Genomic DNA, 16,659 nt, shown 5'->3' with positions numbered 1-16,659 from the left:
TTTATTTATTATAAAGGCATATTTAAAAATCAAAATATATTTCTTATTTATTTATTATTTTTAACTAATTATTAGTTATTTAAAAATTAGCAATAAGGAGGGGAGGAGTACCTTTCACCTACATATTTATATTAATTTTGTCATTTAAATTTAAATTCAAATAAAATTAAAATAAATTATATTATAAATTATATCTAAATATAAAAAGACAACTACTGAGTATAATATTTTTAATTTTTTTGGTTAATAATGAATAGATTTTATTTTAAAAAAATCTCCTTCTATTTTATATTGGATGACAAATTACCAGTTATACCACATCAATCTTCATGGACAGATTATAAGTGCAGGAATAATACTCATAATTAAAGAAAATAAACAGTAATAAAAAGGAAAAAAAGAAAATATAATTAGGAAAACTCTCAAAAATTGTCCTTAAAAATGAAAAAATTATAAATAGAACTCTTACAATATTAGTATTGGTTTTGACGATAATTGATAAGAAAATGGCAATAATTTTTGTGAATGATCCTGTATGTAGTTTTTCAATTTTCAAGATTTTTTAAATGATTTTCCCGTATAATTGCTGACAAATTAATTTTCCCCGATAATAATGGCGGAGCCATTTCCTCCAAAAAAAGGTTTCTGTCAAATGCTTCCCGCCATTTCCCTGGAGCTTCCCCTCCTTCCCTCGCTAAGAATTTAATAGGGCTGTGCGCGGAGTACTACTTACATTCTACGTAGCAGCGTTCAGCTAGAGAGGACTGGGAAAGAAGAAATCGCAATCAAGAAAAGAGTTAAAACAAATGGGAATACAGGGTCTTTTGCCCCAGTTGAAATCGATTATGGTGCCAATCCACATCAAGCAGTTCGAGGGTTGCAATGTAGCGGTCGACACATATTCTTGGCTCCACAAAGGTGCCTTATGTTGCAGTACCGAGCTTTGCAAAGGGGTACCTACATCCAGGTCTCGATCTTTTTCACCATTTCTTCATCTTATCTTGTTTGCATGAATGTAACTAAAATTTATAACATTATAGTGATTGGGGCAAATGGGTTTTGTATACGCTTATTAGATTGATAAGCTACGGCAAAGTTTCAGTTCAAGCTTTCAATATTCGCAATATACTCATCAATGGGTATGGGTTCGGCGACAAAAGGAAAATGGGTCATGATTTGATGATATTGTTGAATTATGTGTATTATCCATTTAGTTGCATATGGTCTATTAGATTGGTAAGCTTCTGCGAAGTTTTAGTTGAAGCTTTTAATATTTACGATATACGGATCAATGGATATGGGTTTGATAGACGCAATGAAAATGAATCCTGGTCTGGTGACTTATTATGTATTTTATCCAGTTAGTGACATGCTTGTAATAGTCTTATCCGGCAAGACAACGCTGATTGATTCTGGATGCTACAAACCAGCGAAAAGGGAATCTTGAAGCAGCCGAGCAAGAAAGTTTTGCACCAATAAAAGGAAGCTTGCAAGTCGTGCAATTTTTTTTAAAACGTTTCTTCTTCTTATTTCCATCATATTCAAATCTTTCCTTGTTTCTGAATTTAGAAATTTGTTTGGTTTTAGGCAATCACCAATATGGGATAATGGGCTGTGTCAAATTGACTCAGCCGTTTTTGTCGTAATTGAAGTTATTCGAATGTAACTCATTTTTCGGCATTTTCTTTTGAAAGATTTTATCCCCACTTTTCGGAAAGTAGGTTTGATTGAAGTCGCATGACCCAAAAGACTTCACTGTAAAGTAGCTGTGCTGTTTGACACACACAGCTACAAAGAAACAATCCTATCTGCGGCAAAATAGTTCTAAACCCATAGCAATATTTGCAATTGTTCTGATGATGATGATGTGTGAAACTCAAGCATGTAAAGAAAAGGAAGCTATGTCCTACTTTTGTTTGACATTATGCCAAATATTAAGTTGCGCCAAGACGTCTAGACTTTGTTGTCTTATGATGTTTTAAGCTTTAACCAAGTTAAATGTTCATGCTTTCTCAATGCTGATTCTTGTCCTGTCCAAAAGAAATGGAAGAAAAATTACAAGTAATGGTTCTCTGTTCTGAGAAATCGAATGATGGCTGAACAGGAATTCCTTTTAATCTTTCAGACACATTGAGTATTGCATGCGCAAAGTAAATTTGCTGCGGCACTATGGTGTTAAGCCTATTCTTGTATTTGATGGAGGCCTTCTACCAATGAAGAGCGAACAAGAGAACAAGCGTGCAAGGTACTTAAATGTGTCTTTACACCCTTATTTTCTCATATTTGTATATTTTTTGCTTAACTAGTCTTATTTAAGCATCTATATGTTTTGTTGAGTATTGTGGTGACTGATGGAGTATAGCATAGATCTATATATATTTTCATGCTTTAAATCTTCAGAGTGTAAGTATCCAATGGAATGTTTTCCCTTTAATTGTTTATCATGAAAAGCATTAATATAGCTGCTGCTTTTGCATGCTTTGTTGTCATCAGGAGTAACCAGAATTCAAATTAGTGTTCAGTATTGTGCTTGTACCTCAAGTCTACATTTGCATTCATGCTCTCTTTTATAGTTGTTTTGCCTTCATAGTACAATGGGTCTGCATGTAAGACTACTCTCCAACTCGATACAAGCTAACAATTTGAGCAAAAGCTGTTTTGAAACTTTGCGAGTCTATGTCTACGCAGGGTTCTGGTGCACAATTGGAATTCGTTGAACAAATGACATTAATATCAAATTTATAGTATTGAAGTAGGTAAACCAAAATTTTCACTATTTGAATGAAAACTGGGAATTCTTTGATTTTTTTATTTGTATACCTAATGAAACAACTTTTACCCTGCTGTTTGGCACTAGTCTGATTTATTTGTTGCTGTTGGTATTGAGACAAGATGGATTTAATGTCACATATAATGTGGATGACGGAACATTCCCGAAGATTTTGGTAATGGAGTTATCGGTAAATATGTTGTTCCCCAAATCTTTTAGCAAACTAAGCAATTGCGTAGCCCAACTTAAGGATTCCAGTAGTGAGGCCTGAAGCTTTTATTTATTTTCCAATCAGGTATTAAGCATTTCAGGGTAGAACAACATCACCTAGCATACCCTAAAATCTCACCTCCTTATTGCTGTTGCTTATTTACATATTGAAAACGTACTTTGTATTATGTGAATTATGGTAGGGCGAGAAAGGAAAATCTTGCACGTGCTGTTGAACTTGAGTCACATGGAAATTCTACTGCTGCTTTTGAGTGCTACCAGAAAGCTGTTGATATCTCACCTCTAGTTGCATGTGAACTAATTCAGGTAGAAAAAGGATATTGAATATATCAGGATGGCTTTTATTGTTCTGAATGAGTCAAACCTATTTAGTTATATTACAATATTCATTATATACAGCAATATCTGTGTCCTGGGCCTGTTAACGTTGTTTCTTGTGGAAGGTGTTGAAGCAGGAGAATGTGCCTTATCTTGTTGCTCCTTATGAGGCGGATGCCCAGATGACATTCTTGGCAGCTAGCAAACAAGTTGAAGCAGTTATAACTGAAGACTCTGATCTTATACCATTTGGTTGTCCAAGAGTGAGTTGATCAGACGTGAATCATATTTAAACTACGAATCTCATTGCTATAACTAAATTATAGATCTTGTTTTGTTTTCACTGGCTTGTTTTCCTTTTAAAATATAGATCATCTTTAAAATGGACAAGTTTGGTCAAGCTGTAGAATTTCAGCATTCCATGCTACAAAAGAACAAAGAGCTTAGTTTTGAAGGGTTCACCCGCCAAATGCTTCTTGAAATGTGTATATTGAGTGGTTGTGACTATCTGCAGTCCTTGCCAGGTGTGGGTCTCAAAAGGGCTCATGCAATTATCAAGAGGTTCAAAAGTTATGACAAGGTGAGTTTTCAGGCACTTGACAGCCGTATTGGGTAATGAATGCCTATGGTTTGTTGGCGTTCAAAGTACACACTCATGCATACTCGCATACACTTCAAAGTTATGCCAAACGTTTTTTCTTTCTTTTCAAACAATGTTACATCCTTTAAATCCTTTAGATAGTTCTATATGAATCAGCTGTCTGCCTGTAAATTGTGATCCTTATGTGCATAGCTATGCATCAGGTTCTTAAGCATTTGAGATTCAATGGAGTTTCTGTTCCTTCCTCTTACGAAGAATCATTCAAGAAGGCTATATTGACTTTTCAATATCAACGAGTTTATAATCCAATCATTGAAGATATTGTTCATTTGTCTGATGTACCCGCTGATAGTGTTGATGACTTAGACTTCTTAGGACCATATCCTTTATGTTAAGGTTTCTTTATTGCATTAATATCTGTATAGCTCCGGTACATTTTGTTGAATTATTTCAAATCTTACATGAAGTTGTACCTTAACCTTGAATACATCAATGCCAAAAGAAATAGCGCAAGGAATAGCAAAAGGGGATCTTGATCCATTTACTAAAATGCCATTTCAGGTAAATTTCCTATCTCTTTCATATCTTCATCTTTGATAGTAACAGATGATCATGCATTATGTGCATATCTTTTGATGAATAAATTAATTTCAGTTGAACTGGTATTTCTTTTGTTTTTCTGTTTACATGTTCAATTTAATTTGAGTTGTGTTCACTTAGTGTTGAAAAATATGTTACATATGGAACATTCAAGGGAATGGGTCCGGTTTTGGTGTTCATCAACTGATGAGTGCCGTCCAGATCTCATGTGGACGGTTCAGATTTAATATTTTTAAATAATTATTTTAAATTTAAAATAGAAAAAATTATTCTTTGAAAGAATGATAGTTAAGAGATTATCTTTATTTTTTATTCTATACCTATTAAAATAATTATTTTAAAAAAATAAAAATAAAAATAAAATTAAATCTAAACTGTCCAGATCCTATGAGTACTAGGTGCTCATCAAAACTGGTGAGCACCCAAACTCATTCCTCGGGGGAATAGTGAAGATAGGTTTTGAAAATGGCTGGGCTTCTGAAGTGGTGAATAGAGTAAATTGTCAAAGAGATTATTTTTCTTGAGCTAAATGCTATTGGAAAGATTGATCTATAACGGGATCTTTCATGTACTTCATGTGTTTATGTGACTTTTACTGTTCTATACATGCTAGGTAGTATTTTGACTCTTTTCATCACTCTTATAATGTTATAGTGGGACCTATGAACTAGGTAATGCATGAAGATCACAATAATGCCACCTTTTAGTTGGTGTCATTAATGAGCGTGATAATCTCTGATGCTTCAGTGCTTGTATGCTCTGCAACTACGAAATATATATTCAGATGCTTCTCACCACTCTGCACTGTTTCATATGTTAATGTCCCCCACCCCAAAAAGAGAAAAAAATCAATTAGTTTCCTGTCTTAAAGTACTCTCGATTAGCAGGTAGAGAATTGTACTGCTGGACTGGCAATGGAGAGGGCTTCAGAAATAAAAACATCACATTCCAAGATCACAAAGAAAAGAATAGATTTACCTGTGCAGAAGAATGTTTTAACCAAGTATTTTTGTATCCTCCTGAGAATTCTTGGTTAATTTCAGTTAGTTTAGTTTGTTTAAGTTATAAGATTGAAGGTGGGATAAAGAACCGCATTCCATGAGGTATAAAGATACCACCTGATGCTGCGGAATACCTTTTTCCATTTTTTCTATTGTTTTCAACCAAGACGTAACACTAAAAATAGTCATGATGACTCAAAGCCACATTATGTTACGGTGGCATTTAATCTTTCTCTATGACGTACTGCCATTTGTGTTGATATTCCTTTCTTCTGTTCTAAATTCTACCTTAAGCAAGTTTTCCTTGACCTTGAAAGGTTTTGCATCTCTTGAAGCAAAAAGAAAATTCATAGCACCTCGGATGTCACCTACTGCTACAGATCAAAGTACAGTGGGCTCCTCTTCTGTCAATTCCCAGGACCATGAGACTTTGGAAACTGCTTCTGCTAAAACAAAAAGCTCTGCTGCATCCTTAGGTGACTCTAAAATTTTGGCTAAAGTACCTCCTGTTAATAACTATGTAAGTTACTGAACTACCATGCGGTTAAAAAACTGTTCATTGTTGGTACGTGCTAGTTATTTATAACCTTGAACTTGGTGGTTTGCTTTTTCTTTTTTTCTTTTTCTCCAGGTTGAAAATAGGCTACCCACCAAATTTTTAGAGTTGATGGAATCTTCACGTTTCAGTAAGGATATGAATTTGTTGATTTGATTTTGATTAGAAATTTTAATCCATATTGTCTGAGTGCTAGTCGATACTCATTTCCTTGTGTACCTTGATGAAGACATGGCAGATGAGAGGTGGAAAAATCCCGAACATACTATACTGCAACAGCCCATAGAGCCAATTCATAAACCTTGTCTGGGATTGAATAAGGAGAATAAGGATACGAATGTCAAAGATACTATTGAGAGAAACACTATAGGGGCTACAAGAAAGGTCCTTGTAAGGAGTCCTTATTTTCAGCATAAACAAGCAGAAAAAGATAATTGTGACCAAAAGCCAGATTGTTTGGTCGAAGATGATTTTGCCATTGGTGAGCATAAAAATACCGTACTTGACAGTGGTTTAGACAAAGTTGAAGATACTTTTGAGGGAACGACTGCGGAGGCAACAAGAAAGGTCATTGCAAGGAGTCCTTGTTTTCAGCATAAGCAAGAAGAAAGGAATAACTGTGAGAGAAAGCATGATTGTTTGATCAAAGATGATGTTGCCATTGGTGAGCATAAAAATACTATATCTGACAGTGCTTTAGGCAAAGCTGAAGATACTATCGAGAGGGAGACTACGCAAGCAACAAGAAAGGTCCTTGTAAGGAGTCCTTTTTTCCAGCATAAACAAGTAGAAAGCATTGATTGTCACCAAAAGCAAGATTGTTTGGTCAAAGATGATGTTGCCATAGTTGAGCCCGTAAATACCATATCGGACACCCATATGATAAATAAAGTCCTGAAAAGGAAGATATCTGCTGACAGTGCTCAAAGTGTAGGGTTCTTTTACCCTTTTCTCTCCTTTCTTAAAAAAAAGAAAAAAAGAAAAAAAGAAAAAAAAGGTAGATCCTGCAATTTTATTTATGTTGTGATGGTTTTGAATTTCTTCAGGAAAACCTGCAGCCGGGCAACATGGAGTCTGCCTCAACTCTTCCTGACCATGGTATAAATAAAATATAACTCATTTGATAACTCAGTCTTAGCAAGTATAATTTGTTTCTTAGCTAATATATTCTTTTCATTATGAAATTTTTCCTCATGTTTCAAACAAATTTAATAAACTAGACCTTCAAGTACTTAATACCAGTTATATATTTACTGTCATAGCTGGTACCATTTATGTTGCTAGTTCAGCAACTATGTTCTTTGTATTCATTGTCTTTTTTACCTTTCTTTTTAAATTCATCGGCTTACAGTTTTGTCTGCCGATGCTTGTTGCTATTGTATCGTGACGATGCCTTTGCAAATCCAATAGGAGAGTCTGTATATATGCTGATTTCTTCTCTGAAATTATTTCCATTTCATGGTGACTTGACATTTCAACTATTTGCTGATTTAATGCAAATTTTCCTTGTATGTCAAATACTTGAGGTCATTGGGTCTAGATTTTAATTTTTCCACCTTAATAGAAAGGCATTGTAGCCTAATATTGGATGATTATCTGTTATCTGACCGAAATAAAACAGAGGCTGCTATTGTTGCAAAAGGAGTAAAACACAGGCTAATAAAATTGCCTGAAAATAGAAGTACCAGCCACGAGTATATATGCCTGTCACGAGATCACAGAAAAAATTGAACACAAGAACTGTATGTTACACTTCTATGGGATAACAGATTTCCTTTTGTTTCTTTTACCACTTATCTTTATGTTGGCTCAACAGAGAAATGTCAACAGGTTGGTGTCACCTTCAATTCCTCTTAAAATTATGAGTTGGTTTATCTATGGCATTTAAGACTATTCTTTGGAGTTTTAAAGAATTTCTGACTTCATTGTGTATTTGTATGCTGCTGGACTTGGTGGAAGTGTGCTGGAAGAGTCATGTATGCAGGGAGAAAAAAGAGCTGGTTTTACCACGAGTAAATTGAGAGTCACCTTCAATGTTCAGATCTTTATTTTAGGCTATAGATGTGAAAATGTTCATATCACAAAACCTGATATGTTCCAGCATTTAACAATATCACAATCACAAACCTGAGGCTGTAGATGGATTATAGGACTAATGATCTTGAGAAACATGTAGGAATTAATCTGAGCTAATATCTATGCATAAAAATGTATTTTTCTTGCTGTTTCTAAGGAGAAAAGGTATTTATATGAAGTTTCTCTGATTATATTTCTTGGGTCTAGGTTGTTGTCATCAAAATTCCGATAGAACATCTACAGAGGGGAATTCTGAAGAGAAGTTTGGTGCAAATATTTCCCACCTAGACCATTACTCAAAAATATCAGAGAAATCTTTAGAAAAATTTACCTTAATGTTATCATCCTTCAGATACACCTCATCTGGTTCTCGTGCCAGCGGTCTCCGTGCTCCTTTGAGGGATGTTCAGAACACTTGTAACAGTAGGTATTGAATTTCTGCCTCAACTCTGGAATTTATTTCCCCTGACTTTAGTTTTATCATGATCTGTGACTAGCTATTTTATCATAGGCCAAAAGCTGTGGACATCGAACAGTTTGCATTTGCGCCGAAAAAACAAAAGACTGACAGAGTAAGTCGGTGAGGCTAATTCAAGTTTAAGCAGAGCTGTGATTGGCTAAGGTTTATGCCATCTATGCAGCCATGGCATTGACCTATATTGGAGCTTTTTTTCATTGGCAACAGCGAGTTAGATTGCTGATCTAACCTCCCAGTTGAGTGCGATTTCTTTTCCTATAATCACACATTTTTGAAACAATTTGGCTTCAGCTCATCATTAAAAAGTGGAAGTATATCATATCATGCTTCCACCTTCCTGATTGATTGTACTCATTATCCACAGTTGAGTGTACATCTTACCATTTCGGTTGTATATTCATTTATAAATACTATACTGATCGGTTTAAAATAGAAAATGAAGTTAATTTTCTTTTCTTTACTTGTTAGTCCTTTACTCTTTAAGATCATAAGGTGTTCATGCTTGAGTGTATTATTGCCCCTTACTGTTTCATTTACTATGCACATGTTTGCATTACCTGCAAATTACCCTGAGTCATAAAGGGATCCGTCGAGGTTTCAAGTTTTCATTAGAACTCCAACCATCTGCTTTAATTGAGTCATATAAGTACACGGCTGAATTGATTAAACCTATAGTTTTTCGCTCTTACTGCATTAATGCCTGTGGATAGAGAGCTTGGTTTTTCTATTGTTAATACTATTTAGATTTAGATAAGATTATTTATATTTGATTTTGGAATAATGAAATATTTAGTTTTTCTTTTTTCTTTCAATGATGAATTGCTTAAGTTTGTTGACGAAATATTACTTCTGGTTTTTAATATAAAAGTTAATTTAACATTCAATTTGGTTATAAATATAAAATCTTAATTCATTTTGTTTTTCATATTTATATTTTTTTTTCAAAGTAGGCTTTAAAGTAGTTGTAAATGTTAAATGTTTAATCAAATGATGGTTTTATTTAATACACATGATTAGTAAAAATATTCTAGAAAAAATAATATTTATTTATTACAATAATTAATTTGACAAATTTTTTTAATCCATTCTAATTAGTCAATTAATTCTTATACTAAAGCCGGAGGTAGTAGTATTTGTATTCTGTATTTTTCTGTTTTAAAATGAAATTGGTATCAAATTTGAAATTATTTAGATCGGCTAGATCTTATTTCTTTCTTTTTTTTTTTGGTCAAGGCTAGATCTTATTTCAACTGGCAATACCCTCTGTCACTTTCACGAATAAAGTATCTATTTTAATGTAGATGACTGTAAATTTTATCGTTTTTGATTGTGTTAAAAATTGTAGATTAAATTTTGATATTTTAAAATCGAAGACATACACTCAACTTTGTGAATGTAAAGAACTAATAATATGGGATCTCTATTTTAAAAAATAAAGGGAGGATACATAGCCCAAAACAATTGAAAAAGAAAAGAAAGAAATTATGCCAACCTGATACGTACTGATTAAATAAAAAGATGAAGTCACAAAAGATTATCGGATCGAAGTGGAGATGCCAAATAAGTAAAGACAAATTAAAACTCCCACGTTAGACAATCATTCGTTGAATGTGTTGGCTTGGATATTGAAAGGCTCAAAAACCAATATTTCTGCGATTTTATGTAAAAAAGTCACTTCTAATTTTTCTAATCAGAATTAAGGAGATATTGTTAAATTATTGATATTGTCTATTATTTTTTTAAAAAAAAGCTCATCAATTTACTCTCATTAAATACTATCTCCGATCCTAATTATAAGAGCTTGTTAACTAATTTGAGGAGATTAAGGAAAGAAGTTAAGTTAGTTATTTGTCATAAATAGATGTTGTCTTCCCTAAAATATCCTTATTAATCAAGTGTATTGGTTAGAACTACTATTGTTAGAAGGACTATTTTAGAAAAAAATACATAAATATTAGAGATAAAGTAGATTAGGATATTATATTTAGAACCAAAATAAGAGTCAAATAAGGTCATATATTAAGGACTGGAGGTAGTATATCATCTTTAAACGCATTTTTCTCTTATATGCAGCATCTTACTTCTTAATTTTTTTGATAAGCATGCAACCTCTTGTTTTATTTGCATAAAATAACAAAAGGGGAAAATTAAAATAAAGTAATAAATACTCAATCTTTTAGGAAAAATTACAAATAAAGACTCCTGGATATGTAAAATTATGATTGAGACTCTAAATTTGAAAAATAACAAATAAAGACCCAGTCTCACTTTTGCAAATATGAAATGTGGGTGAAATGTCTGAAATGCCCCTCAGTCAAATGACAAGTTGAATATGAGAAATGATAAGTTCACTTTAGCGAATGACAACTTCAGTAAACAAAATCACAACTTGATTGAGAGTATGCTAGATGACGAGTTGACTATGGGAAATGACAAGTTCACTTTAGCGAATGACAATTTTAGTAGACCAAATCACAATTTGGATGAGGGGCATTTTAGACATTTTACCCATATTTCATATTTGTAAAAGTGGGACCGAGTCCTTATTTGTTATTTTCCAAATTCAGGGTCTCAAATCATAATTTTATATATTCGGAAGTCTTTATTTGCAATTTCCTCATCTTTTTATGCAAAATGATTTGTGACTGAATCAATAATCGCCCCCAAAAAAAAAGGATGGCTTATATATCAGATTGGATGGAGGATATGGAAAGACAAAAGCATATGCGATATTGTCTTGGTTGAAGAGGTCCTCCAAATTACTAAATTCTTCTAGAATGAGGTTAGAGAAAGAGGATGGACCTTATTTTAGTTAGGGTTAAGGTGCACCCAGTACCCCCAAGTATTTTGCCAGGTGCACCCAGTGGCCTAAAGTAATTTATGGTGCAATTTTACCCTCAAAGTAATTAAAATGGTGCACCAGTATCCCATGTTAACAGATCTGTTAGTTTGACCGTTAAATTGATGAGTCAGCACAAGTTTGACCAAAATAATCTGACGTGGCATGTCTAATAAGCAGGTGATGTGGAATTTTTTCAGGGTTAAGATGCATCCAGCACCTCCAAGTATTTTTCCAGGTGCACCCAGTGACTTAAAGTAATTTATTGTGCAATTTTGCCCTCAAAGTAATTAAAATGGTGCACCGGTATCCTATGCTAACAGATCTGTTACTTTGACTGTGAAATTGATGAGTCAGCACAAGTTTGACCAAAATAATCTGACGTGGCATGTCTAATAAGTAGGTGATGTGGAATTTTTTTCGTCTGCCATTGCTTTGTTTTCTCTGTTTAGTAAATGCTCTCTTCGGCTCTTGGAATTTTTTTCAGAGTAAAAAATTTTTTCAGAGATATTCCTCTGGTCCTATTTATAGGGTAGAGAGAGAAGATATTTTTTGGTCCTATTTATAAGGCATTGAGAGAAATTTTTTGTATGAATGTACAAATTTACCCCTCATTTATTATTGTATTGACTTTGTTTATATGAGGTATAATGTATATTAAATAGGGATAAAGTTGAAAAGTTATTAAAATTTAAATGAGAGTTAATGAAATTTAAGGTTTTTCTTGGTCTGTGTGAAACATGCTGGAAGTGCCTTATAAATAGGACCAGAGGAGTAATATTCAGACAAAACAATGGAATTAACAAGAAAAGCCATGTCACCTGCTTATTAGACATGCTAGGTCAGATTATTTTGGTCAAACTTGTGCTGACTCATCAATTTCACAGTCAAAGTAATAGATCTGTTAGCATAGGATACCGGTGCACTATTTTAATTACTTTGAGGGCAAAATTGCACCATAATTACTTTAAGTCACTGGGTGCACCTGGAAAAATACTTGGGGTTGCTGGATGCACCTTAACGCCGAAAAAATTCCATATCACCTGCTTATTAGACATGCCACGTCAGATTATTTTGGTCAAACTTGTGCTGACTCATCAATTTAACGGTCAAACTAACAGATTTGTTAGCATGGGATACCAGTGCACCATTTTAATTACTTTGAGGACAAAATTGTATCATAAATTACTTTAGGGCACTGGGTGCACCTGGCAAAATACTTGGGGGTGCTGGGTGCACCTTAACCCTTTTAATTACACCTACATGGTTTAAAAGTGAGATAAGTCACTTTTATTTCTGTTTTATCCCTTTAATTTTATTACAGATCTAAAGTTTTTTTTTTTGACCGGAATTACAGATCTAAAGTTGAGATTTATCACTTTATAATATTTGTACGAATTGGGTCACAACCTACTTTTATCCTGTTTTCTTATTTCAAGTGCTGATAAGAATTAAGTTAATCTCAAAGGCAAAAAAAAAAAAAGGGTTAATCTCCCTCAAGGCTCAACGCGTAGTGTATAAAGGGTAAATTCCTTTCAATTAGATCTTGTTCCATCTACAAATACTACTAATTGAACCCCCTAGTGACAAAACAATCCCCATCACTCATAATAAGTGAAACAGATTTATTTAAACGTGAGTAGACCTAACATGACATGAGAACATATCTCACATTAAATGTTAATTAAATTAGTTAATATGATTTTTTTTAATAAATACTCTAAACATCTTTTCTAATTCCCTCGCCCTCTTTCCTACCTGATTACTATGAAAAAAATATTAATAGAGTTAATTTAAAAAAAATTGATAAATATGTAAAATAAGTATAATATATAAGATCAATATCAATTTTTTAATTAGGTCATATATTAAGAACATAAAGAGTGTATGTATATTGGCATCACACACATGTGAAAAAGATTCCAACATTCAAATCTCCCTCAGTGCATACGTGCAAAGCCCTTTACAATGCTTGAATATGACACGATAATACTTTATCTCGTCCTAAATATAAAATCATTTTAATTTTTATTATAAAATAGGTTTTATATTTAGAACCGAATATGATTAGATTTGAGATAAATATATAAAAATATCCTTTCAAACATAAACTGCTTTTAAAAAAAAATTCAAGAAATTAAATTAACTAATATTGGGGGTTTTCTATACACTACACATATCAATATTCCCCCCCCCCCCTCAAATTAGAGAGACAAACACAGAGAGTTGAAGATTATAACAAGAATTAAATTTGCAACCTCCTACTTACAGAAATTTTTTCATATCATTAAACAACAAAGTCATTGGTATTACATATCTCAATTTTATGGTTTGTATTATGCTACATAATAATTAAGCTATTGATTTGATTAATAAATAATAAATGAGATTAAACATAAAAATAATGTCATTTTATTAATGTTTTGCATACGATAATAAAGGTAAATAAAGGATAATTGATGACAATGACGACATTTCAAATGAATTTTTTTTCCCACGTCCACATACAATAAATCAAAGTTAGGAATCTGAAAGGAAGTTAAGGCAGATGAATAATTCAATATCTCACAGCCAATAATTCAGAAGCCAATGAGGGAATAATATGATTAAAATATTAACCTTAAAATCTAATACCACATCGTAGACTTTAATAACATCATCATTCGCATATCTCAAGGTCGGTCACCTAATTTTTTGTTTTTAATATTTGAAATGATTAACATTATGTTTATTCCCATTTCCCAATGTGAATCTCATTTCTTGGCAAACAAACAAGACATTAATATTCAATTCTTAATATAAGAGACAGTTTATTAATTTAAATAAATTAATAAAATTTGTTAAATTAGCTATTTATAAAAATAGGTGTTGTTTTTTTTAAAATACTCTTGTTAATCATGTGTCTTAGCTAGAACTACGATAAAATTTTTAATATATACAATTACTACAAACGCTATTTAAAAAAAATTAATGAATATTAAAAACAAAGTAAATTAAGATCTTATTTTAAAACCAAATTAAAAGTCAAATTACTTCTTGTATTAAGGATGGAGATAGTATATTATAGGTAAAATAACATTTATAGACTTAGCCGGGTCATTAATTACAATGAAATATCATAGGAGTGCTAAATTTTAGAAATTTTAGAGAAGTACTAGGATCCTTAGATGAAATTATCCATGGATGGGTGGATATTGACAGATTAGGATTTCGATTAATTTTCTTTAGGTTATTAACCTTTTGGAAAAATGATAATAAAATACAATTTCACACTGAATTTTACAAAACAAATAGTGGATTTACAACTTTTATAGTGAGAGCTACTACTTTGTCAATAAGTTTTGTAACATGTTTTGAGACAAAAAAATCAAAATTTCATATTGATACCTAATGTCTTATTTGTCATTTTGTTTATTCGGATGCCTTATTTATCATTTTGAAATTCAGAAGGTATTTTATTGTCATTTTCTCTTATCTTTTTTCCCCTCCAATTTTTTTTTATATCATTCAAAATGAGTATATTTTAAAATGGAGTTAGTGCTTTTTAGCAGTGGTGCTTCAATTTCATACCAACGACCAGCAGCAGAAGGGGTCTAGCCTCTAGCAGGGCCATTTTTGTTCACCTATTTTCTTAAATTGGTAAAAATATGTTTTTTTGTATAGTTTTACATAATATGTTAGTTTGATTTCTTAGTTTTATAAAGTATTTTTTTATTTATAACCCATAATATTATTAATTTCAAATGATATTTTTTGTGTTGATCATTATAAAATAAAAAAAACTTAATATGTCAATATCTAAAAATATTGATATTGACATTTAAAACTTCAATACCACTATTTTTTTTCTGATAAAACTAATAATATTAAAATTAGGGAACCCGTAATTATCTGTAGTAATTGAAACTATTTATATATGATTTCGGGCAAGAGTTGAATTGAAACATAATAGTTTTCTTAAGAGAGAATTATATACCCATAATTAATTCTTTGATTAATTTAGAGGATTAGTTATTAATTCAATTAAACTCAAACACAGTATATATATTTATATAATAACTGAGTCAAACTCAAGGTGGCATAAAGTCTCTGTTTTTTTTTTCTTTTAAGTGACAAAGGTGCACTAATTCAGTACGAGAATTAAAATATATTTAATATAATTTATTCTTTTTACGTCTAGCTTTCATCGTGAAATTGAAAGTGAAAAGGAAAAAAGAAGGAAAGAAATTGAGTAACTTTGAAAATGACATTAAAATAAATTTGCATCCCAACAACCGCACACTTGGGCCATCAGAATAAAATACAAACTTAGAGATTAAGTTAAAGTTTACTTCCATAAACTATAATATCTAGTTGACTCTAATTAACAACCTTTTTTTCTTTTCAAGTGACCAAAAAAATTGAGATTTTCTCATTCTGCATCAATTGTAGAGAATCAAAGAAGCACACTAGTCTACAGATTTCTAATAATAACTATTACTTTTCCAGTCTTTAATATAAAACCTAATTATTAAGTTAATTTTGATCATAACTATAAGAATTATTTCTTATATTTGTCAATTTTTTCTAAATTATCTCTATCTATACTCTTTGAATCATAATTAAGTAAGTGAGAGAGGAAGCATATTAAGAAAAATGTTATGGTGTTTTAAAAAAAATATGTCATATTACTTTTAATTAACTATCTTATCTAACTTCTTTAATGTAATCAAATTAGTTAAATAAGTCTTATATTAAGAACCGGAGGAGTATATTACAACAGATCATTCATAACCCTAATAGTAGGATATTTATATTATAGAAGCTATGTTGTTTATAAGTTATGACTTTTGTAAAGACAATTAGAGAGAAAACTAGAAAAAAAAATACAGTATCTACTTTAATAAATGCTCACGCAAAATTATGTAAATTTCTTTTAAAGTAAACTTTAAAAATATTTTAATTGTAATGCTATATACCACTCCGACTTTTAATATAAATTACTTTTAACACATTTTTGTATACAAAAGGAATGCATTAAATTGACCCAAAAAAATTTAATTTTACTTTATTCAAATTACTTCTATATTTATAAATTATTTTCATATCTCTGATATAGTGGTATCTTTTTTCATTTTGTCTTTCTCATGAGAATTAAGTAAAAATAATACTAAAAAATAAGCATTAAATATACAACAAGTGAATTATAT

The 16,659-nt window shown here is 31.6% G+C and overlaps 1 protein-coding gene across 1 annotated transcript; it reads left to right on the top strand.

The window, feature by feature from the left end:
- Positions 1-806: 806 nt before the first annotated feature.
- Positions 807-9,087, top strand: LOC114739927 (exonuclease 1). Its single transcript, XM_028928031.1, has 14 exons — positions 807-967; positions 2,126-2,245; positions 3,184-3,307; positions 3,445-3,582; positions 3,690-3,899; positions 4,124-4,299; positions 4,409-4,481; positions 5,408-5,531; positions 5,839-6,041; positions 6,153-6,207; positions 6,307-7,007; positions 7,124-7,175; positions 8,361-8,580; positions 8,665-9,087. The coding sequence occupies exons 1-14, from the start codon at positions 807-809 to the stop codon at positions 8,735-8,737; spliced, it is 2,430 nt and encodes an 809-aa protein (XP_028783864.1). The 3' UTR covers positions 8,738-9,087.
- Positions 9,088-16,659: the final 7,572 nt, after the last annotated feature.

This window comes from Neltuma alba, unplaced genomic scaffold, assembly GCF_004799145.2.
Source record: "Neltuma alba isolate B1F8T4 unplaced genomic scaffold, ASM479914v2 tig00002985_pilon, whole genome shotgun sequence".
Taxonomy (NCBI): domain Eukaryota; kingdom Viridiplantae; phylum Streptophyta; class Magnoliopsida; order Fabales; family Fabaceae; genus Neltuma; species Neltuma alba.
Note: the sequence above shows the minus strand (reverse complement) of the source record. Positions and strands in the feature narration are given on the sequence as shown.

Coding starts and splice junctions, on each gene's coding strand:
- LOC114739927 (XM_028928031.1), top strand. CDS start 807: ATGGGAATACAGGGTCTTTTGCCCCAGTTGAAATCGATTATGGTGCCA. Junction 2,246..3,183: donor CAAGAGAACAAGCGTGCAAG/GTACTTAAATGT, acceptor GAATTATGGTAG/GGCGAGAAAGGAAAATCTTG. Junction 7,008..7,123: donor CTGCTGACAGTGCTCAAAGT/GTAGGGTTCTTT, acceptor GAATTTCTTCAG/GAAAACCTGCAGCCGGGCAA.